Below are 23,131 nucleotides of genomic sequence, written 5' to 3'. Positions count from 1 at the left end.
TAACACCTTGCTTTTCTAATCTCCCTTCTTACAGTACATCTCAAATCACATTGCAAAACAGCGCTGCCATCGTTCAACGGCCACAAACCCAACGAACCCGAGCTCATCCTTCTGCCCATCACACAAACCTGGGGCAAACCTGGCACACACTTTTCCCCCAGCTCCCATTCAATGCTGTGCCCTGTGTCACCACCAAGCTCCCTGCTACCCAATGATCTCTTTCCCTCACTCTTGCTTATAGACTGAAAATACGCTCCCAAACTTCACTCTTTCATCCTTTACATCCTCACCTACTGTAAACTTCCTTCTTCACATGAAATATAATTGCAGAGCAGTGACCTGAGCTAAGCACAGTGTACCCTGAGGGTACTCAGCATTACAGGGCATGTCTCTGCTCCCTGCTCTGCCAGTCCAAAGTCTGAACCAGAGCACTTTCTCTTTCTGCAGCCTAAGAAGGACCCAGCAGCAGGACATGGGGCAGGAAGGGGCAGCTGGAGTCTCCTCAGAGGATAATTAGGGTAAGCTTCACAGAATCACAATTCTTATAGCTTGAAACAGCATCGTGAACAGCCAGAAAGCTGAAAGGGAAGAAGTGTTATTTTTGGCAGGAGGTCTTTATGGCTGATGCAGGAACTTTCTCCTTAGTTATTCATTGTCTTGTCAAGACTCATAAAAAGCCAGCAGAGCCCAGCAAGAACTTCTCTTCAGTGTTCTGGGAGCTCAGAAATGCAGGAATTAAATGTGGCCTTGAACCCATTTTATGGATTCACTTCTTACCATACCATAAAACATTAAAAATCAGAGCTTATAAATAAGGAGAGGAAGGGCTGCACATTTCTTTTCAGAAGCCACATCTCTGAGACTCTTCCCAAGGTAAGTCAGGGATGGGCAGAGAGTGAGAGACGATGACCTCAAGCAGCAGCAATCAAAGATAAAAACACCCCCTGGAGAAAAGCAAGACATTGGCTCAGTTTATGCTGTGGTGACACCGACCCAGCGCCACCAAAGGCTCCTAACAGCTGCAGTCAATGCAGTGACCCTGCCTCTCTTTGGCAGGCACCAGCTGGGCTCCCCATGATGGCACAGAGAAGCAGACTCACAGCCTCCTGCCGAGTGCACATCCTCATGCTTTGCTTTTTGGCACACGTAGCCACAGGTAAGTGATGGAAAAATGCAGCACTGTTTGTCCAAACTCCATCGTGCTGGCAGGTGAAACTGGCTGGGGTTGGGTTCTGCCTGGGGTGACAGGTAATGGCAGCACCCTGTCTTCATATGCTCTGGAGATCACTCCTGCAGGACTGTCTAAAAACTGGCCTCCAATTCTGAGAGCAGCCAAGCAGGGAATGGGGAAGCTTCAGCATTTCAGTCAGCTGCACAGGAACGATGAGGCCACCATGTTCACAGCTGCTCCATGAAGTGAGAACTGCAATGCACTTGGCCTGGGAACACCAAGGGGGAGACAAGGAGCTCTGGGCTGTTGTACTCACAGGACCGCACTGCCTTTTATTCTGAGATGCATTTTTCAGCTCATTCATTCATGACACTGGCTAAATTAGAGAGCTCCAGCTTGACAGAAAAACTTATTTCCCATATTGTTTTCCCATTTAATCCATCCTGAGGCTCTACGTTAGATTAACTGTGACTCACCAATCTTCTGGCCGCAGCAGAGGAGCTGACGAACAGCTTAATACAACGTTCAGCTCCAGCCAAAAAGCAGAACACCAAACTGTGGACACAAAAACTCTTGGCACAGATATGCTACAACAGTGATTTGCAGCAGGAGGGTGGGCACTGTTGGCAGGGTGTTCTCTCACTGTGTGTTACATTATCAGTGCCACGACATGGTTTTCAGATGCTTTGTTATCTATCATAAGTCAGGCTTTGGAGTTCATGCAGTCAGGTGCAAAACTTTCACTTTGATTTCAAGTAACCATGAAGGGAAACGTGTGATAAAGTTGTTTCCTATCTTAGGAACTGAAGTCCCACCTGAAGGAGAAGTGATATGTTGAAGCCTAACGCTCTGATTGTTTCCTCCAAGCTCAAGGCTTAGAGAAACCACAGGCATTTGTGGAAAGGGTGCAGGGTAGGACGCCTAAATGGCCTCATTCTCCTTCTTTTGCAGGTGTAGAACTGTCTGTCAATAACTACAACGATGACTTCACCCTGATCACATCGCCCGGGTCTCTCACCTCCCTGTCCTGCCTAGCACAGAACAGGAGCCAAGCCGAGGAGCTGCGCTGGTACCGAGAAGACAGCCAAGTGGATCTGAAAGATGAGAATAAAATGAACATCAGCAACATCTGCATCTCTCCGGTCTCTGAGTCTGACAATGGCGTTACCTTCACGTGCAAGCTGGTACGGGACCAGTCCGTGCAGGTCTCGGTGGTCCTGGACGTCCGCTGTGAGTGCTGCTATCAGTGTGGGATGGCTGGGTGGGCTCTGCCCCACCCCAAGTGCTCAGCTGAAGGCAGGATGTTTTTGTACCCTGGTACATTGTATTCACCGGGAAAAAATGTGCTGAGGAGGAGATAGCTCAGGTGATAAGTCACTCCCTTTCTACAGTGGTGCTTATAGCCTGTTCTAATGCCTTTTTACAGGCAATGGGTGGGCCCTTTAAGTAAGATTTTCTGGCTACATCCCTGCCTCCACCTAGACTCTTTCTCAAGGATGCAAGTCGGGGCAGGAAAGGCACAGTAGTAAATGTCATGACTGCCCAGCTGATCCATGGGGATCACGATGGGGCACAGGACAGCATGTGTGCTCAGATCACAGAACTGTAGGGGCTGGAAGGAACCTCAGGGGATTGTCAAAGTAACTCCCCTACTAAAGCAGGTTCCCTACAAATGGTGTTGCAGTTGATGTGAAAAGGGAACCTACTTACTTACAGGAATGACCTCTTTAACTGCTCTTACTCTGAACAGTTCCTCCCTCTGTGGGTGAAGATCAGACCATCAGTGTTGAAGAAGGCAAAGACGTCACTCTGTCCTGCAGTGCCAAGTCCAACCCTCAAGGCCAAACAACATGGTACAAGAACAACGCCATCCTGACAATAGAAGACCACTACCAGGTGTACCAGAACAGTGAGACCTTCCAGCTCTCTATCACGAAAGCACAAAAGTCTGACAACGGGACCTACACTTGTGAGGTGAAATCTTCTTGCGGAGACAGCAGTAAGGATATCCACCTGATAGTTGAAGGTAACAAAATTACTACTAAACATTAAGTTGTAAGGCCAGCTCTGCATTGGCTTTTGCAATGGTAGCAACCCACTGTAAGTGGGTTTACATCATGGAAATTGCCCACATGAACTTCTGAGAGCAGCAAGGAGCTCTCTGTGCACCTGTGCCTGCCTGCACAGCACCAGAGAAGGCCCATCCTGCTTTACCTGTTATTCAAAAGCATTTGGCAAGTGTGGCCTGAAGTGGACTCATCCCACTTTCTCACTTCCCATGATGACAGGGCACATCCAAGCGTGCTTTAAAGCACCTTAAGTCTCACTTGAAGCTTCTTATTCTAACCACGCTGTTCTGTCAAGCTGAAGAAACAAGCTGCTTAAGGCAATGGTGCTGTGCTGTCCTCCAGAAATAATGGTGCCTCCATGGGCTACAGGGAGCTGGGCTGGGTGCCCACATCTCAGTGAGCCAGCAGACTCAGGCACCCACTGCCCATCACTCCTATGGATGTCCTGAAAGCTGGGCTATGGGTGGCACAGCTAGACAACCACACCCTGGGGAATCTACTTCAGCAACCAGCGTTTCAATTCCTCCTTCCACTCACCAACACAGAAACGTGCCTCTCTCCAGCTCTGTGAAATGACTTTATTATGTGACTGCACCAATCTAACAGTCAACCTCCTCTCCCTCTTCACAGATAAAAAAACTGTTTTCCCCACGGAGGCTGTTATCGCTGCTGCTGTGGTGGTTGCACTCACTGCGCTTTTTGGAATCGTGGCTCAGAAAGACAAAATATTTAAGGTATGCAAAGACTCAGTTTCTTAAGAAAAACGTAATGCTTCAATGTCCTTTTATTTTCCACCTTTTCTGGGCTGCTTTGTAGTGCTGTTTTCCAGTGCTAGGGAGCCATTGTGTAATATCAGCTCCTTGAGAATTACTAGCAAATAAATCAAATCTCAGGCTTTTTAAGGGGAGTGAATTACACACGTGCAAGAGCTCAGTAATAACACCTCTCTGAGCAGAAAACGCAGACAGTAACAGCATTCTCTCTTTCTTTTCAGTGCTGCAAAAAAACAAATGAAACAGCCCTGTAAGTATCTGACTGCACAACCACACAGCTTCCCAGAATAAGGCCCTGAATGGAACCCGCTTCTTCAAGCTCTAGCAAAACATGATAGCACCCACATGCTGCCCTGCAGCTTTGGATGGCTGCTGTCACCCCTCACAGCTGCAGGGCTGGGACGTGGGGACACAGGGCAGTGACACACATGAAAGTGAAAGGAAAACACTCCGTGCAGGGGGGAAAAACCTCACCTGTGTGTGCAGCCACAGCCGTTGGGAGCTGAGTTCAATTCAGCCGTTGGCTTTATTTTTTTTTTCTCCACTGGTAGTGAATTTCCACGTTGTTCCCTTTTGCTGCAGGTAAAGATGGCAGGGAAGCTTTGCATACCCAGAAAACCCCATTCGAAGTGGTGGCACACCTGCACGAGATTAGGCACCTAAACACAACTCCGGACACGAGCTTTGTGACAATACAAGCATCATTTCACAGCTGCTGATCGCAATCACTGCTCAGAACGCAGACTGAGGAGGCTGAGGGACCGCCGCACCTCGTCCCGCAGCCCCGAGCCTGGGATGCCGCGCTGATGGCGGGCCACGCAGCCTGTCTGCCTCCCCCCCCGACCGCCCCTTGGCTTCGTTTCGGGATTGCACCTCACCGCCAATAAACGCACCGTGCCATACGTTAACTCGAGTCTGTGGTGCACACGCTGCTGTCGGGACAGCAGGGCGCTCCGTGCAGACCATCGCGATGAGCGCCAGACCGCGGCGCCGAACGTTCTGGAGAAAAGGGCGCGGCGCGGAAAGGGGGCGGAGCTTCGTGAGCTGCCGCGGGCTCGGCTCGCGCAATCCGACGCCTTTTGTCCCTCTCCGCCCGCCGTCCCCCTCCCACCGCCACCCTTAACTCGAACGGCTCGGGCCCCACTTCCGGCTTCCGGTGCCGGGGCTATAAGAGCCGCTTCCGGCGGGGCGCGCGCGACCCGTTGGGAGGGTTCGGCTGTTGTGCGGCGCTCCGCTTTCCGGCACCATGAATGCCCGTGGTGAGGGGCGGGCGCACGTGTGGGGGGCCTAGTCCCCGGGGGGGGGTGGGCTCACCGTGGTGGTGGGCCTGGGGAGGGGGAGGCTTATTTCTGGGGTGGGGTCTCCGTGATGAAAGCCCGCGAGGGGCTGTGGGCCTGGGGTCGTCCTGTATCCCGCTGCAGGGCGCTTATGCTGCCTTCCCCTTCCCCCCTTCCATCCCCTGCAGCAGGGCTCAGCACCGAGAAGGCCGCGGCCTTCACTCGGCGGCTGCGGGCCGAGCCGCAGTTCCTGCTGGCCCAGAACGTGGCGACCTGCAGTGACCCGCTGGAGGTTTGTCTGCAGCGGCAGGTGGTGCAGGACACCATACAGGTCTTCCAACACGCCGTGCCCGCCGAAGGCAAGCCTGTCACCAACCAGAAGAATTCTGGTAAGTGGGGGCTTTGGGGCACATAGGGTGGTTGGTTACCTCCCTATGGGTGTAGGAATCTCTGCTGGGGGTCTCAGATCAAGAGGAGCTTTGTTTAGGGTTGGGCATGGCAGGGTGGGCTCACTGCCGGGCTCTAGGAGGGATTCTGGTGGCAGTGAGTTCTGAGAGCAGCTGCTGGAAGTTCTCTGGGTGATCTGACATGAAATCCCTGCAGCAGGGTGATATCTGCCTTCTGGTCCTCTTTCCCTTCTGTAAAGAGCAAGATGGAAGCAGTTGGGAGACCTGCATGCATGGTTCATAGGAACATAGAATCATTAAGGTTGGAAAAGACCACTAAGATCATCAAGTCCATCCAGGACTTCTGAACTCACTGGTTATTCAGTAACCTACAGTGCTGGCCAGGGCACTGGTCCAGATGCTTAAAATGGAATGCAAAATTCATGGTGTTGCTCTAAGCCCTTACACAGCTCTGAATACAAGTGTTGCAGTTTAATTCTTGTTTCTTTGACCTCAGGGAGATGTTGGATCTTTTCCTGCCTCAATGCAATGCGTCTTCCCTTCATGAAGAAGTACAACATTGAAGAGTTTGAATTCAGCCAGTCATATCTCTTTTTTTGGGACAAGGTACAGTACTGCAGGCCACAGACTGTGCTAGGAATGCTTATACAATTGAGTCTTAGTAGTGGGGCAGAGTTTTTCTTAAGCTGGGCTCTCTGAACAATCCAGATAGAAAATGTGAGTGCAAAGAACCACCAGAAGTTTTTAAATATATATTTGAAATTAAGATTGGGCAAAGTGAGACTTGTGGCTTGAGGAGGAAGTCATCAAGATGTTAATGTTTTGAAGTAGTAAAAGTCTTTCAAGTGTTCTGAGTATTTTAAAAGTTATTTATGGTAGGCCCAGCGGGAAGCCTAAGCCTGACTGTAATTTTCTGTGGAGCTCTCTTTCAGTCGTGCTTGCCACCTACTGATCTGGGAGCTGTTTGCTTTTTTCCTGAAGGGAAATTGAGAAAACCTAGCACTTGTTTGTGCCAGGTTTCATTATATAACTTGTTTCATATTTCCTGTTTCCTCTGCCCTCGAGCTCTGTACTAACTCACTTGTAAATACATGGTCTGCACTAGAAATAAGCTTTCGGTTAAGACCTGAGATGGAAGAGGGAAAACAAGCATGTTAGTGGATGAGCAGATGGTTTCATCTAGCTCCAAAGAACTGAATACTGAATGGGAACGAGTCCATGCGTGTATCACACAGAGATTTGTCCTGTCTGTTCGTTGTAGGTTGAACGTTGTTACTACTTTCTAAATGCCTTTGTGGAAACAGCTCAGAAAAAGGAACCCATAGATGGAAGGCTGGTGCAATTCCTGCTCAGTAACCCCACAAATGATGGAGGCCAGTGGGATATGTTGGTTAACATTATAGGTAAGGGAATTGGGTGCTGGGAGTCCTAAATTGTGCACTGATTTGGGAGATGATCCAAAATTGTTTCCTTTCACTCAATGTTTGATACTATACTTGATACTACAGTGTAGGATCTCCTAGGTCATAGAGTAGCTGGCACTGCAGAAGACTTCAAGTAGAGGTTTGCTTATACTTTTCACTGTAACCTGTCCAAAACCAGCCTGAAATGACTGAGGTAAATATGAGGAGTAACAAGTTGGCTCTGAGCGTAAGGCTTACTACATCTTCTATGCTTTTATGCCTGAAAGTAAGTTGTTGTCTGTCTCAGAGCGTTCTGCTAATGGAAATTTATGGAAAATGGAATTTAATGGAAAACACTGCAGGTGAAATGAAGTCTGGAGAATTGTGTAAGTTCTTCTGGACTTAGTCACTGATTTCCAGCTTTGCTTTCTTTAATCTTCCGATACACCATGTGAAAAAGCAGCTAACCTATTTTCTAATCACACTTCCTTTCCAGTAACCATCACCTTTCTGTTGTTAGCACAGGGAGAAAAGGGATGAACTTCCATGAAGATGGGTTTTCTTGTCCTGTGTACTCAATCCTCAGGTGTGAGGCATGCAGGAAGAGCCTGTAGCATGCCTCAATGATTGATGTGTTCAAGATTCCTTACTCTGGCAATCTGTAGTAGATAGAAATTGAGTATGAGACCTGGAAGCTCGTAAAAAGGCATGACACTTAGTGGCTGCCTTCTTCAATCAAGGATCTTATTGTATCTTCTAAGCATTAGGCTTAAATCTTCTCTAGGATCTTTATTTTTGCATGTTGCTGCTTCTGATAGAAGCTCAAAATCAGCAGGATAATTAGATACCCCAGTTGTCAATTCAGTAGTAAGTTTCAGTCCCCTTTTACTGCAGTCTCAACTCGATGTTGTTGCCTTTGTGTCCATGCATGCAGTCGTAGTGCACAAGGCAAAGAAGAGACTTTGTTAGACCAGGGTGTGTCTTCAAGGCAGAAGCAAAGCTGCCCTGAGTTGCAGCCTGAAGAAAGGAGATGTAAAGATTGGTGAGAGGGAAATCATATGGAATGTGGCAGTGCTGGTCTTACAAAGGTGCAATTTAGGGAGCATCGTCACCCATAGTGCTGGTGTTTGAATTAGACTAGCATCTACTTTAATTGGTATGATAATGCAATTGAAGGCCTCTGTAAGGTAACAAGCCAATAATGTAAGTTTAGAATCACAAAAGAAAATTGTTTCTTTGAAGCCTGGGGTAACTTTTTTCACTGTTACAAACACTTAAACAAGGCAGAGAGAACTTCTGGCTGCTGCTGTTACATCCAGAGCATTGAGTGGAGTGATCTTTGGTACTGAGATGTAGGAAATGGTTACTGCTGATGCTTTATCAATGTTGAGTGAAGGAGAGTGGGAAATCTTAAACTTAAACTTAGACCAAATACATGGAATGATTCGTGAGTTCAGTTTTTCTGAAAGATTTTTCAGGATCTTCATTTTCATGTGAACTTTTTCTAATGAGAAAGAGCTCCTTCAGAAGCACTAATTAGTCTGGGAGAGCTTAGTGTCAGATGGAATGAATCGAACCTCTCAGTGATCCCATTCCAGCAGTGATTGCTAACCCTCAACTTAATTTCTTTCAGAAAAGTATGGTGTTGTTCCCAAGAAATACTTTCCTGAATCTCATACCACAGAGGCTACTAGAAGGATGAATGAGATCTTGAATCATAAGGTAAAAGTGGCTTGTATGTTATGATTAAAGAAGGGTGGGAATGACCCTGCTTCAGATATTCTTTCATTTCTTTTCATTGGCTGAAGTTTTAAGTGCATCTCAGAAACTGAACTCGTTTTATTCAAAAGGCAGCCTGAACTCATAGCAGTTAACCTTGAAATATGAAGCAGGAAAATGTGTTTATGGAAGAAGATGGCCATTGTCAGGCTTCAGTACCTTGAGAACATCACGTAACTTTAGTAGCAATTGTTCCTAATGATCAAATCTCTGAAAAGCTCCTGCTTGATTTGTGGTTGTAGCTTGAATCCTAAACTACAGAAGTGAATTAATCAGGAGGCTGGTAGTGTAGGTGGACAGGTAACTATGACTAGATGGAAAAGCTTCAACTGCATTTTTATAATGGGCTTTGATTATTCCAGTTCATAAGGAATATGCTAAGAGGAAAGTGCCTTTGGAAATACATAATGCAAAATCTGCTGCAGTGAGCCTAGATGTAATGGTGGTGCTGATGTTGTTCTCCTCAACACTGCAGACCAGCTGGTCTTGAGGGAGCTCCTGTCACTGCTTCTCTGCCTTATGGATGATGACAGTAATGGAGGCATGTGCTGCTCTTACTGCAATTCTGTATGCAGTGGGGAAGTGCTCCATTATTTTTATCAGCCAAGATATTAATTATGCATTAGAATTGCAGAATTAATTTTACGGTACGGAGGCAGTCTGCTCTGTGAGTCAGAGGTGGCCATGAGTTTGAATGTTGCAGCACTAGTTATGTTACAGAACCAAGGGGAGCCAAGCCTTAAGAGAAGCTGATGGCTTAAGCTTCAGAATAGTTAGAAAATACTCATTGAATTGCAGGTGCTTGTAGATTTTTTTTTCTGTGCTGTTTTCTTGTATGTAAATGAGAATCTTGATTTTAAAGACTCAATATCTAACAAGACATTCCAAAGTGGATTTTTTTACTTTTGAAAATGTTATGAAGGGTAAAATGGGTGCTTGTTACAACCTGGATGGTTGGAAGTCCTGAAGACTGATTTGGCAGCACCTTTCATAACCTTAAAATAAAATGACCTTCTCCTTAAACAGATGAGAGAGTACTGCTTGCGGCTGAGGAACATGGTGGCAACTGGAACAAATAAGGAAGAACTTTGTGCTGCAATGGACACCATGATAGAAGAGGTAAACGCAGTGTGATAAAGGGGAGAGCAGAGTAGAAGGAGGTTTCTTGGTCAAACTGATCTGTAAATATCAGGATAAAGCAAAACAAGTACCTATATTTGCCCAGCTAGGGGTGTTTTGTATGGCAGAACACTTAGAGGTTTTCATCTCTTTTCTATTTGCTTGCTTCTTACTCAGTTTTTGTATTTCCAGACAAATGCTATTTATGTATGGTAGACTGGAACTTAGTTCAGGAAGATGTATCCATTTCTGTGAAAAATCAAATGTCACACAATAAAAAAAATATGAATGGTGATCAAAACAATGCCCTACCAGGCTTTTCTAAATAGTAGCAAAGAGGCAGGTTGAAAATTGCATTCTGACAATTCTGAGTTGAGAATCCGACAGCACACGTGTTGTTGCAGAGATCCTCCACAAGAGAGCAGGAAAGAACAGCAGCAGGCACTGCGTTGTGGTAAAGATGTGAGCTAAACAGGGCTGAACCCAGCTGTGATCTGTTGCTGGGAGGAACCACAGCTTCTGCTTTTGTCTGTGTTAATTAACTTACAATTGATGAGAGCCTGTAGTGCTGATGTCTGTGTGTCACCCACGAGCTCCCTGCCTCTACATCTGCTCACATGAATGTGACACGTGTCATTTGTCCTTCAGTCCTTCTACTTGATTTTTAAATAGCCCACATTAATTGTTAATAATTAAGTGTTCAGAGCGTTGATGTATTTGACCAAACACGTTAAACAAACAAAAAATGAAGTCTCCATTTGTTTCTCAAACATACTGCAGTGGTTTCAATGTCTGTCCTTAGGTGTCTCAAGAAATGTACAGCAGGTGATGGAGCTTCCCAGGGCTGCTGTTCATCTTCCAGGGCAGTGATGTACAGTTCTCTGTAGGAAGTCCCTTCATTTGCTGAGGGCCTCTTGCCCTCTGATAAGGGATCTTGGAACTGGCAGAGGCTCATTAACAGATTATAATTTGTTTTGTAATAAGGTGATGTTTATCTGTAGTTAACACAATACTTCCTGTGGCAGTAGCAGCAGTATTGCACAACTCAAGTGGATTTACTTTAGTAAATTGTAGCTGGAGTGTGCAGGTGCTCTGGTGTGTATTTTAAGAACCCTGGAATGAGAAGAGTGAGACAACAAATGTTTACATGCGTGAAGCTGGCTGCGTGTTTTTATATGTGGCAAAGCAGAACTCGCCTTTGTGAAGCTTTATTTGCATATCAAATCTTAGCTCACTTCTGCTGGAAGGCAGCACGAGCTGAAACTGGGCAGTGGTACTGGAACATAGGATTAAGTATTCACTCCAGAGCTGTATAAACATTCTCCTTATCAAAATAGAGCACAGCAGGCCAGAAGTTGAGATCAGCTCCGTGCCTGTGATTGACTTCTTCTTCCTTTGCAGTTTGCCTCTGTAGACTCTTCGTTATCTGCAGCATCCCTTCCTTGCTCACTGTTATTTGTGTGGTTGGTGTTGTGTTTTTTTAGCACGGTTCAATACATCTCTGCCTTATCTTGGTTCTCCTTGTTGCCACAGTCATACCAGTCACCTTTCAATTTAAATAAGTCTCCTGCTGGTAGAGGAAGTCCATGAGATATCGAGGGTTGTCCCCTAGGGGGTGTGGTGGAAAAAACAAGGGAGGGAGGTCGTTCCCAGGCACAGCTGCCAATGTTAATTTGAGACTTGTGCCTCCATCGCTTTCCTTCCTCTGCCTCGAGCTCTCTTGCTTTTTGCTCTCCTTTTAGAAATCCCTCTTGATTTGTTTTCCTGACCTCATCTGCACCACTTGGGGTTGACTGAGGCCATGTGGTGGATCCACAGCAAACTCTACCTTTTGTGCAGCGTGTGCAAAAATACATATTTACAGTTGTTTAGGGATTAACATTCCCTCCTTAACATATTTATTGAGAAATAAATGAGTTCCTCCAGTAAAAACATAAGCCCACACCCTTATTTCAACCCAATAATTACTCTATTCACTTGTTTTCCTTAAAGTGCTTGGAGCAAGAGCAGCCTTATTTGCATCTTGTACACAGCCAAGTAGTGGATGCTGCTTAGCCTGAAATTTGCACCCGCTTTGCCCTCAACACGAAGTGCTTAAAATACAGAAAGCCCTCTGCTTCTCTCTGGGCATTTTTTTTTTTTTTTCTGTATGCATCTTCAGAACACAGAACTAAAAAGGAGCACAAAACCTGTTAAAAACTGAGATTGCATGTAGTTTCACATGAAAAACGACTTGCAGTATAAAGGCATGGAGTCAGTGTAGATTTAATGCAGGTTAAAATGAAAAGGAAAAAAGCCCGATCAGCTGGCTCCAGAAGGAAATAGCTCTGGGAAAGGCTTTGTCTCCAGTCCTGTGGAAGCTGGTGAGGGTGGAATGTGAAGACAGGCAGCCTGGGGAAGCTGGCACAAACCACAGCCGTTGGATCCTAGTGCGGAAAGTACAGCTTGGACCTGATGACCCTTCTCTTATTTTAAACACCGTTGGTTCTTTGCGAGGAAAAGACTTGTGCTGATGACATGGATGAACAGAGGTGAAGGGAACTAGTTTCAGCTGCAATAAAACATTTAAGCCTGTTTAAATATGATTGCATGTCCCCATGTTGTCTGTGGTAAGTCCTGCTAAATATACCCAGAGACAGCCATCTGGTTGCTGCCTACGAGTCAGCATGCCTTACAAGCTCTGTGAGAAAGCACTGTTTCATAGCCTGATTTAAAGGGAGGCTGACAACATGAAATCTCCACCTCCTTGTGGTAAAAGAAAGGCAGTAGAAAGCTGTCAGCTGCAGCCAGGGGATGGGGATCTCCAGTGAAGTTGCATAACCTGTCAGCTTCACCCTAAATGGAGGCGTTGTTAAATGTATTAAAGCAGATGAGAAAATTGCTCTAGGATTTTGGAAAGAGACAAAAGCCCATTGCTGAAATCCAAATGAAAAAAGAGATCCATGGGGGGAAAAAAAGGATTAGTATTGGAAACACTGGGATAAATTGCTTTGTGTGCGTTGGAAGATCTGGTTTCTCTCTGCATGTGGCAAATCACTTTACAATGAGTAATGCAGAGTGTTTAAGCTTTTCTAGAAACAGATCTCTCCTGCACTGGGAAGATTTCCTGACAGAGAAGCTTCAGAATGACTTACTGATATCAGAATGAGACTGGGCAGTGAGCTGGCTTTCGATTTGTCTGCTTCATTGCTAGGATAACCTGGAGTGTACGTTCAATTTGTTGGTTCCCTGTAGATTGATTCAGATTCTTGAAGTATTGCAACATCTAGTCTGCAAAACTGGATGCAAACCATTGATGTGTGTGCACTTATTGGCGTGCTTTTGAGGTGAAAGCTAAGATTTCTTCCTTCCAATTGGTTTTCTCATGGAGAAATCCTTCAGCGGCGTTGCTGTGGTAGCAGGGGCAGAACCTACATGTCTCTGCACATTCACAGATGTTTGTCTCTCCCTGCAGGTATTCAGAATAGTGAGTACCTGCCTGGGCAACCCCCCAGAGACCTTCTGCTGGGAGTTCCGGGATAAGGAGAAGAACTATCACAAATTTGGTCCTCTGACACCAGTGCAGTTCTACAACGAGCACGTGAAGCCTTATTTCAACATGGAGGACAAGGTCAGTGATGTGGCGTGGCTGTGGTTTGCAAAGACCTTTTCATGGCTAAACTGCCTGCAACTTATGTTCCCCTGTTGTGAGTGTGCTGTCTGCGCTTGTAATGACACCATGCAGGACAGTTTCAGCTCCCTCAATTCAGGCTGCTCAGTGTTTATTTCCCATTCTCTTCTGATGTGCTCTTCGGTTAGCTGTGATATTGCACTTCAGTGCAATACAGGAAGTGACTGAATCAATCATAACAAGTTCTAAGGCAGCTATTAGAAAATAGGAGTAACATTTACAGCTCCTGTGCCACAGCTGGAGGCGAACTTTGTAAAACTAAGATAAAAAGAAGCAAGCTGGTATTTCAGCCAGCTGCTGCTCAGCTGATGGGGCAGACTGCTAGACTGGACAAAAGCAATTGTCTGAGATCTGCTTGGATTCACTTCCCAAAGATCACACTTGAGTTGCATCTTAGTTTATTACATCTTCTTTCTTGGCAGGTGTGTCTAGTGAATGATCCTCGACCTCAGAACCCATACTGCCAGCTGTACACCGTGGAGTACCTGGGCAACATGGCAGGAGGGAGGAAGACTCTCTATAACAACCAGCCTATTGATGTCTTGAAAAAATTGGCTGCAACGTCTATTAAGGATGGAGAGGTTTGGGTTTTCTTTTGGTGAACGACATGGTGCAACTCTTGCAGTGTAAAATTCACTGGAATGTGGCCTAGATGTGACTCTTCCTTCTATTTGTAGGCTGTGTGGTTTGGCTGTGACGTTGCAAAGCACTTCTATGGCAAGCTGGGAATCAACGACTTGAATATGTAAGTAGAAAAGCAAAACAGAATGTCATTGTGGATACTTGGCTAGGACATAATGCCTTGTCTGCCTAAAAAACCCAAGTTGTACATATTTTTGGTTAAGTATACCTAAAAGAAGTGTATTTAAGTAACTCAAGCAACAGGAATGTGCTTTTTCCTACATTTAGCTAAAATCTCTATTTCTTGTAGCACATCTTTAAAGGATTTGGATATTTTTTGCCCATTTGGATTGCTTAGAATCTGGTGAGGAAAAACTCCTAAAGGCATCGGTCTTTTGCATTTATCCTGACAGTGTGATTAGAAGAACTTGTTGGCCTGTCTGCTGGTTCTGTGTTATGCTGGGGAGAATCCTCCATGCATCCTTTGTAATGCAGTGTGTGTCGCTTTCAAATAGATTTAACCACGAGCTGGTGTTTGGTGTCTCTGTCAAGAACATGAACAAGGCAGAACGGTTGATCTTTGGAGACTCCATGATGACCCATGCCATGGTGCTGACAGCTGTCTCGGAGAAGGTAGAGTCTGCCTCCTGAAACTCTGACGTCTGCACAGATGTATTTGAGCAGATTGTTTGTGTTCTGGGCTCACTCAGTGTATAAGCTGTTCTGCTAGGGCTCTGCATGTTGGCAACACCCTGCACGCAAGGCCTAGGTTGTCTGTTTCCTTATTTGCCTTGTGTTCACAATTATAGATACTTAAGAATGGAAGAATTTTAGATGAGTTAAGGATTTCTTTCCTTCTCTCCACAAACTCCAATTGGAGAAGAGGGAAAAGTTTGCTTCAGTTTCTGACATACCAACCATCCTTAGCTGGTTTTAAATGCAGATTCTGAGGTACTTTGAGCAGGAAATCAAGTAGCAAGCGTTTTCCACCCTATCCCACTGCATGGGTTAGTCTAATGCACCTTTTACAAGGGAGAGATGCTGGAGCAGCCAGTAGGAGGCACTTTGCAGCAGTCTTAACCTTCTGCCATTCATTGGCATGTGACCTCTCTGGCCTACTTGTAGTTAGAGGGGGAATACAGTGTCACAAATATCTCTGGCAGAAGCACGTTGAGATGAATCCCTAGCTAAGTGCTGCCAGGAGCAGATATAGAATGTATGAAATGGGAATTTCATACTCCAGTGTAGAGTTATCTGCAGCTTTGATGCTTTCCATTATTTCCAGAAGTTGTCATTATTATTAAAGTTGCTTTGAAGAGATCTTTTCCTGTCCAACATGACCTTGGCTTGAGAAGCAGCCGCTTGCATGGAACTGTTTGCTTGAGCTGTGCAGTCTGAGGACTCGACAGACTGCTGAGTCATAGGAATCTTTCAGCAGCTTTTTCCAATCCAGTACGAATTTCTGTGTTCTGCATTCTGAGTTCCTAACATTTACTGTGCATGAATGCATCTTCAAGATACATTACTCATGTTCAAAACCTATTTGTCTACTCGTGACTCAAGCTTGTACGTCTCCAGTCACTTGCTGCGCTTCCATTGGAGGTTACAGTTTATGGTCTATATTTCCAAGTTTGTACTTTCACATGCCTAAGTGTATAGCTGTGTAAAACATGACCTCATTTCCTTAAAAAGATGTTTGAGATCACTGTGGATGCTACCTATTATGAAATGATCATTTAAGTGAAATTACTGTCCTTTGTTTGAAGAATAATCTACTTTTGCTTCATTTCCACTTTGAACATGCTTTCTAATATTAAACCTGAGCTTAATCTGAAGGAGCTTTGATAAATAGTTAAAATATAATGCTGCTGTGGATTTACTGCTCAGTAGAAGGCTTGGATTGAAGATTTAAAAAATAGCATTACAATTCTACAAGGTTAAACATTGATGCAGATTAAATGTCCCTTTTGGTTAAAAACAACCACCTTAATGTACACAAACATTTCTGTGCCACTTTGTCCAACAGCTAGATCTGTGTGCTTGAGTTTGCTCCTAATAATGCTGTTCTGAAGAAAGCTGCAGGTGCTTTATTGCCCTCGTGCCTTCTCTGATTCCTCCTTCGAGCAAGGGATGCATTTTGTGTTTCAGAAGGCCCCCAGTGCCTAAGTGGTGATAGAGAAGGCAGCTTAGATTCTTCCAGTTGGAATTTGGCTCAGTGTAACTTAACATCTCTTTACAATATTTACTTCACTTTGTGTCCTGGGCTACATTTCCTCATGCGAATACTTCAGATTTTTTTCCGATCGTTAGCAATAAACCATGGTCTGAAACTCACTGGTGGCTGTAGGCTTTTGGTAGCAGAGCTCTGATTTGCTGCTGCTGGATTTCGATGTGGAAGGGCTGGCTGCTGTGAATTCTCATAGCCCTTGGCTGCTGAGTCACCATCTCCTTGTTTTGTTGCAGGATGGGCAAGAAGACTGCTTTGAAAAGTGGCGAGTGGAAAATTCCTGGGGTGAAGACCGTGGTAATAAAGGTAAAGCAATGCATAGTCACAGGAACACAAAGCCTCAACCTGATGTTTGGAAACAGGGAAGTTGAATAGGGGAAAGTCTGGCTGGTTTGTTACAGTTTCTAAGCAGTGTATGGGCAACCCTTGATCACAAGAAAATTGCCAGGTATTATTCCAGTTAATAGCAAAAAAAGGAAAGTGGCCTGTAGCAGCTTGACTAATTGCATTTCTAAAGCCATGCTGAAAACATGACCTATGGCATCCTTGCACTGTTCCTCCCTGCTATGACAAGCACCAGCAACCAAAAAAATCCACCTGCGGTTCAACTGACACCAGATTTCTGCATCAACTTGCCTTCCTTTTGATGGCTGTTTCAGCCTGCCTTGCTGTTCATTTGGAAAGAATTGGTAAGCTCTGCAGGGCTGTAGCCATCTTGGCGTGGCACATGGACAGGCACTGTGGGCAGAACATGAGTCACAGCTGAGCAGTGGCTTGGAAATTGCTTCTAGTTGCTCCCCTGCTCAGCACAGGCATGGCTGGAGGGGTGCTTTTCTGCTGTGTCTGGGCATAGCTCTGATCTCAGCTGCCCTGGGGTGAGCAGGTCTGACAGTGTGACAGCTTTCCTGCTTTGCTCTGCTGAGCTCTGCAGTCAGCCAGCTCAGCCTAAATGTCTGGAGCAGAGCTTGTTCTGAAACAGCAAAACAGGAAACTCGAGAGGGTTTCTTCCCCCTCTTCCTGCCCTGCTTTTTCCATCTTGTACATCCAATGCTAGCTGATGTAGGAGGTTCATGTCCTGCTTCTCCTGCTATGTCACTGAGTCAGTCTGCCAGAGAACTTTATCTTATCTGCCTTGCAAGTTACTGGGAAACTGTGCTTGGATAAGTCCTGCACAGAGAACCAGAATCTACATCAGAAACAAAAAGGTCAAGAATGATGTTAAGCTTGGCACATCCCAGTTGAGGCCCAGTTGGGTGTGGGAGATACAAGTAAGACCTAGCTCTGCTATTGGACAAGATGATAGATTACAGTCTGTGACAAAACACCAGAGACTTTGTCATTAAATTCACAACAGAAAACAAACACTTGGTAGGAAATGAGTGTTTTTCATACAGGGTTCCCTGTGCTTTGCTGTAAGTGCAATCTAAGTGCCAGAGGGTCCCTGCTTTCCTTGCGTGGCACAGGGCTGGAACAACTGTGACTTGTGTTCTGGGTATCTGGGAAGCACTCAGTTGTATGCTTAGCATCTGCAGAGTGTGCAGAGCTGGATTCTTGTGGTGCTGCTAGTCCTGGAGAAAGGGAAGCCCTGGGAACAGCCTAGCAGTGCCTCTCCTAAATACTTAGTAATTACATGCCTATCTGCTGTAAAAGGGTTTCTTGGAATCCAATCCACTTTTCCTCAAGGGATGAACAGAGCTGCTGACAAACATTGGTTGTTGTTTTTTTTTTTTTAGGTAAAAAAAGTCACTTCCCAGTAAAATATTTCCTTTCTGTGTTTTGCTGGCACTGTGTCAGTGAGACAGGCAAACTTAATTATTCTTTTGTTCTGAAGATATAATACAGCGTTACCAAACTTTGAACCCTGCTTGTCCCATCGGATATCTTCCTCTCAAAGCAAGGAGGAGGTCTTCAAAGGGAAACACTAAATCACATTATCACATCCACTTGATAGGGGTCCATTTGTTTGTTTTGGCACAAAAAGTGCTTTCCTGTGGTACCTCCAGCCAAAAATCATCTTCCTTTTGCCTTCATCCCTTGTACTGACTGCTTGCTTCCGCAGGGAGACGTTTTGCAGATTTATCTGTTTGTGTGCATCTATAATCTCACGAGTTCATTATGGCAGGCTCTGTGATCTTGTACCTTAACTCCCCCGCGGGGAAGACAAAGTTCTTCAGGAACTTTGCAAGGGCTTTCTTTTCAGATGCCCAGATGCTGGGTTATGCAAGAAGTCTCAGACCATTCATCCTCAGCTGACCTCTCCCTTATCTGGCAGCCTGTTGCTTCTACAGTGCTGCATTTTAATGTTTTCCATTGGAGAATTAAGTGAAAGAAATGGGGACCAACTCCATACAGAGCGGAGCTTCCTCCTGTAGTCAGCGTCCTGTTCTGCTGCAGCAGGACGATCTGCCTGCAAAGTACACATCTCCTTTTAATGAAGAAACAGATAATGGCTTCCATTGTGCCTCTGAGCACAGCCCTGCTCACAGAGCCCTCACTTATTTGCATGTTCTGAAGTTCTGTTTGACGTTTCCTTCTTGTTCAGACGCTGCGATCCTAATCAGCACTGTCAAGCTCTGAGATGCAGGATGTCAGAACAGAGTTCATTATCCTCTCAGGGTGCAATTACTTGTTGGCTCTTGGGAGTGAGAGGTTTTTGTGTGTCCCAAGAACTCATATCCTGAAGAGAGAATAATCAAAGCAGCTCCTTTTGGCAGTGCTTCCAAAATGGCTGCTACCTCGGATTACAATTGATAGGGTTTTTAATTTATGGGAATTATCTGATCTCTTGCTTTAGAAACAAGATGGTGTAGATAGATGCATTTATTGTCCATATTCTTTGGACATTTTCTTGTTTCATTTGATTGTGTGATGATACTGTATATAAGGATGTGAGAAACTTTATTACATAAAGCCTTCTCATCTGTCTTCTAAATGCTTTCTTTATCACTGCCACTCTATTTTCAGTTCACTTTGAATAGTTTTTCCAATGATAGCTTTCTGCTAAAGCCTGTGGTATTCTAAATTTGACTTTTTCCCCCTCACTTCAAAGATTGTTTACTGAAATTCTCAATAAGAATTATGTTAAGGAAGAAAATTGAGATTTGGTTCAGCAAAACTGGTTTGGATGCCTTTGTATTTGGGGAAGGCAGCCTCCTCCTCTTACTGCAAATAAGCCAGCAAATTTTGGCCTAAGCAAGAGATGATTTGGTTATTCACCTGGGCAAATATCTCTTTCACCACCATCTTGAAGACTTCTAAAGACAGAGAACCAGGTAACCTTACTCTCAGTGTAAGTTTTTTGAGGCATTCCCAATGCTTATTTTAACAGATGAATTAAAACGAGTTTTTCTGGGCCTTGTTTTTCCTAGCTGCTTTCTTGGAGAGTCTTTTAGTGCACACGAAATACATCTGCTCAGCCTAAATGTCAATTAATTTTGTTCACTTTCTCCTGAGAGATACAAAGTGTGACCTGTCCCTAAGGGCTTGTTCAGATGTGAAACTTGTGTGACTGTTCCACTGTGTTGGTGGTGGTTCTCTGTTGTAACGAGCCGTTTTCATCACCAGGTTACCTGATCATGACGGACGACTGGTTCTCTGAGTACGTGTATGAAGTTGTGGTGGACAAGAAGTACGTGCCAGAGGACGTCTTGGCAGTGATGGAGCAAGAACCCATTGTTCTGCCTGCATGGGACCCCATGGGGGCCTTAGCCAAGTGAACTCCAGAATATTTGCCTCTTAATGGTCAACCAGATTAGATGCAATAGAGAACCCAGTGGTTGGAAGCCATAGCCAAATGATAATGTGACCAAGCCTTCAGCGTGGTCCACATTCTTGCAAAGTAAGTTAAGGATCTTTGGGAAATAGCGCTTTACTTGGCTGAATTCAAGCTCTCAGACAGGCTGCTCTGCAAAATTAAAAAGGGAGAAGGAAAAAAAAAATTGCAGTGAAGTATAATACAAGTGCTGTCAATGGTGGTTTGGTTTTATCCATTTTAAATCGGCATAGTAATAAAGTAGAACCGTTTTGACCAGGGTTTTCCCTAGGAAAGATGACAGTCAAAGGCCTTTCTTTAGTGTTACCAGCTGGGTGTTGGAACAAATGTGTCAAGATTCTTATAGATTAACCATTTGTGGTCTATCTTATGCCACAAAAGAATGCCCAAGGTCTTTCATACACTTTCCTTTTTAATTCTCTTAAAGGAGGAAGTTTTCAAGGGTACATATTGCTGAAACTGCAGAACCTTAGAGGAGGTTTACCTTATTTACCCTTAGAAAACTTATCTTCCAGCAGCACTGGGGGGAAAATAACCTGAGGTTTCCAGTTTCACTTGTTTTTATTCTTCAGTTACTGAGCTAGGATTGGATAACACATATCAAGGCCCATCATGTCTGTGTGCACAGGAGCGCTATTTTTCAGTTACATTAGCAAGAACAACCATAAATGTTCATGGCTGGAGTTAGTGTCATGCTGAACAGGAAAAAAAACCCAATTAATTGCTGCATTTTATTTGGATGTTTTCAAAAACAAGATGGTGCTATGAAGCTTTTGAATAAACAGTTTCTTAAGTGACTGGTACAGCTCTGGTTTCTTTTTTGAGCCCTGGTGAACTGGAGAAATCACAAACAAATGTGAGTGGGCTGGTATGAGGACAGGAAACATGCTGCTGTATGTTGTCTGAAGCAGACACAGTTGTTTTTCTCACTGAACAAATAAACACTGCGTCATGTGCTATGGGCTCTCAAATAGTTTGGTGATGAGCACTGTTCTAATCCTTTGATTGAAGTGCCTGGAATGGTGGACTGTCTCTATGTAACCTGACAATTGTGCTGCTGTGAGTTGGGTTTAGCCACGAGCAAATAGGAGGGTAAGCAAGGTGATGGGCTGCCAGCTCCTGAGCTGCTAGATAAATGTTTGTTATGGCTATGGTACTCTGCATCTTGGTTTGACTTTGCTTTTGTTTGAACTACACAGGTAGAAAGCTATTATAGAAGTATATACATCTTACACAAGTTATACAAATGTGTGTGTATGTACATATATATATTAAAAATACCAAGCTAAAGCATGCCTGCATGGTGCTGCTAAACTAAATCCATGTTAGGGCTTGTCTGGGGGTCACCCAAGCTGATAAAACTTGCAGTCTGCATTTCTGGTAGTGTGCAAGAGTGCTGGCTGGATGGGAAGCAACAGTATGGAACAGAGTGGGGTTGGTTGTTACTCCCCTTGAATGATGCTGTTTAAAAGGCTGGATCCTGTAGTGTTCCTTTGAAGGTAACAAAGCTGTTCTGGAGATCACAGAATGTACCTGCAGTGCTGTGGTGCCATCATTCAATGTCCTTTCTAGCAAATTTCAGTTCATGTTATCCTGGGCTTCTGCCAGAAGGTTTTATCTTGGGACCTGTAAGGGTACAAACTAACACTGCTCTCAGCTTGCTTTTTCTACTAGCAAGTCATCCAGTAACAAAGCTACACCTTTGCAATCAGTTTCCCTAATTAGAGGGTCTCCAAAGTAATGAAGAAGAGTTGGAGCAGATTGCCTGAGGACGCAGTGCCTCCCTCTGTTGGTTAGAGACCTTGATGAGGGGTTTCAGAAGTGGATGGAATGGATCCTTCTGGCAAAGGCTGGGCAGGCTGACCCAAGGTGCCTCGTGGCTCTGTGATGTGCAGCCTCTGCCTTGTGCTGCGTTAATGGCATCATGGTGAGTAAACAGTCCTGTGCTCCATGCTGAACCCTGGTGGCTCTGAAACAAAGCCAAACCTCTTGGGAAGCTGTGTTATGTGCAATGTTTTCCTTATGAGTAACGCCTGGTGCTCTGGGGGCTTTTTCTTCCTGTGGACAGGTCAGTATTTTGGTCTTTCAAGATCTGATTGTGACATGACACTACTTCTTCCTTACACCACCTACCTACTACTGCAGCCACCAAGGAGAGCTAATTTGTTCTGCAGAGTTTAACTGGTGAACTGCCTGTGGCAGCTCTGATGGCGGTGATAGAGCTTAACAAATTAAGACTTGTTTCCAAGCCAATTTTGCTGTTAATTTTAGTATTTAAAGATATTGTCCAGTGTGTGCTTATCTCTGGAGTCCTCACCCAGATATTTCCCAGTACAGCTTATACAATAGTACACTTTTTTTTTTCCTTTCCTTCAAATAAGCACAGAAAATCCACATGCCTAAAACACATAATAGGAAACAAAGCCAATCTGGCAGAAGCAGTTTTGCATTCATGTCTGGCTGTTTTATAAGATCTCTGTCAGGGGGAGTAAGAAGGGAAATAGGCATGTCAAAGTGAGAGCAGCGTTTCTGTCTTGAGAACTCCAAGGGCAGCTCAACTGGCTCCAAGGCTGCTGATCATGACTGTAGCTTAAGGCACAATGCAAGCTAAGATGTTCTGTTATGCTGCCTGACAAAATGTTATGTTAGAGTGAGAAACAAGGAGCAATTCTTCACCTCTGTTTCTGTTCGGTTTGGTTTATATCCTTTGCGTGCTCTTAAGAAGACCTTTGGAGTTTGGTGGAACTGGGCAGCTAGCAGATAATTTCCTCCTCCCATTTCTGCCAATAAAACCGTGCAGTGGCAATTCAAAGGCAGTTCCTATGACACTTGGAAAATATTGA

The 23,131-nt window shown here is 44.8% G+C and overlaps 2 protein-coding genes and 1 long non-coding RNA gene across 6 annotated transcripts; 2 read left to right on the top strand and 1 right to left on the bottom strand.

The window, feature by feature from the left end:
- The first annotated feature begins 430 nt into the window (after window positions 1-430).
- Window positions 431-4,907, top strand: TMIGD1 (transmembrane and immunoglobulin domain containing 1). Of its 3 annotated transcripts, none has more exons than XM_042880048.1 (7): window positions 431-518; window positions 1,057-1,156; window positions 2,123-2,401; window positions 2,922-3,197; window positions 3,871-3,974; window positions 4,235-4,263; window positions 4,596-4,907. In XM_042880048.1, exons 2-7 carry the CDS (start codon window positions 1,075-1,077, stop codon window positions 4,597-4,599), a joined length of 774 nt encoding a protein of 257 aa, XP_042735982.1. In that variant the 5' UTR covers window positions 431-518; window positions 1,057-1,074; the 3' UTR covers window positions 4,600-4,907. The 3 variants fall into 3 exon arrangements, with proteins under 3 accessions (XP_042735982.1, XP_042735981.1, XP_042735983.1); XM_042880047.1 differs by lacking the exon at window positions 431-518 and adding an exon at window positions 680-873; XM_042880049.1 differs by lacking the exons at window positions 431-518; window positions 4,596-4,907 and adding an exon at window positions 680-873 and having other exon boundaries at window positions 4,235-4,267.
- LOC122184812 lies at window positions 3,799-5,046 on the bottom strand. The gene is made up of 3 exons (XR_006180631.1): window positions 4,907-5,046; window positions 4,488-4,654; window positions 3,799-4,236 (listed from the first exon to the last, which is right to left on the bottom strand). It is a non-coding gene; the product is annotated as an uncharacterized LOC122184812 (long non-coding RNA).
- Window positions 5,047-5,164: 118 nt separating this feature from the next.
- Window positions 5,165-21,085, top strand: BLMH (bleomycin hydrolase). 2 transcript variants are annotated; one of them, XM_042879924.1, is made up of 12 exons: window positions 5,165-5,272; window positions 5,479-5,679; window positions 6,194-6,303; window positions 6,959-7,100; window positions 8,734-8,822; window positions 9,906-9,998; window positions 13,453-13,608; window positions 14,091-14,249; window positions 14,346-14,413; window positions 14,805-14,922; window positions 16,753-16,822; window positions 20,081-21,085. In XM_042879924.1, exons 1-12 carry the CDS (start codon window positions 5,260-5,262, stop codon window positions 20,230-20,232), a joined length of 1,371 nt encoding a protein of 456 aa, XP_042735858.1. In that variant the 5' UTR covers window positions 5,165-5,259; the 3' UTR covers window positions 20,233-21,085. The 2 variants fall into 2 exon arrangements, with proteins under 2 accessions (XP_042735858.1, XP_042735859.1); XM_042879925.1 differs by having other exon boundaries at window positions 5,180-5,272; window positions 5,482-5,679.
- Window positions 21,086-23,131: the final 2,046 nt, after the last annotated feature.

This window comes from Lagopus leucura, unplaced genomic scaffold (assembly GCF_019238085.1).
Source record: "Lagopus leucura isolate 7727_CA_CO unplaced genomic scaffold, USGS_WTPT01 Super-Scaffold_100024, whole genome shotgun sequence".
Classification (NCBI taxonomy): domain Eukaryota; kingdom Metazoa; phylum Chordata; class Aves; order Galliformes; family Phasianidae; genus Lagopus; species Lagopus leucura.
Note: the sequence above shows the minus strand (reverse complement) of the source record. Positions and strands in the feature narration are given on the sequence as shown.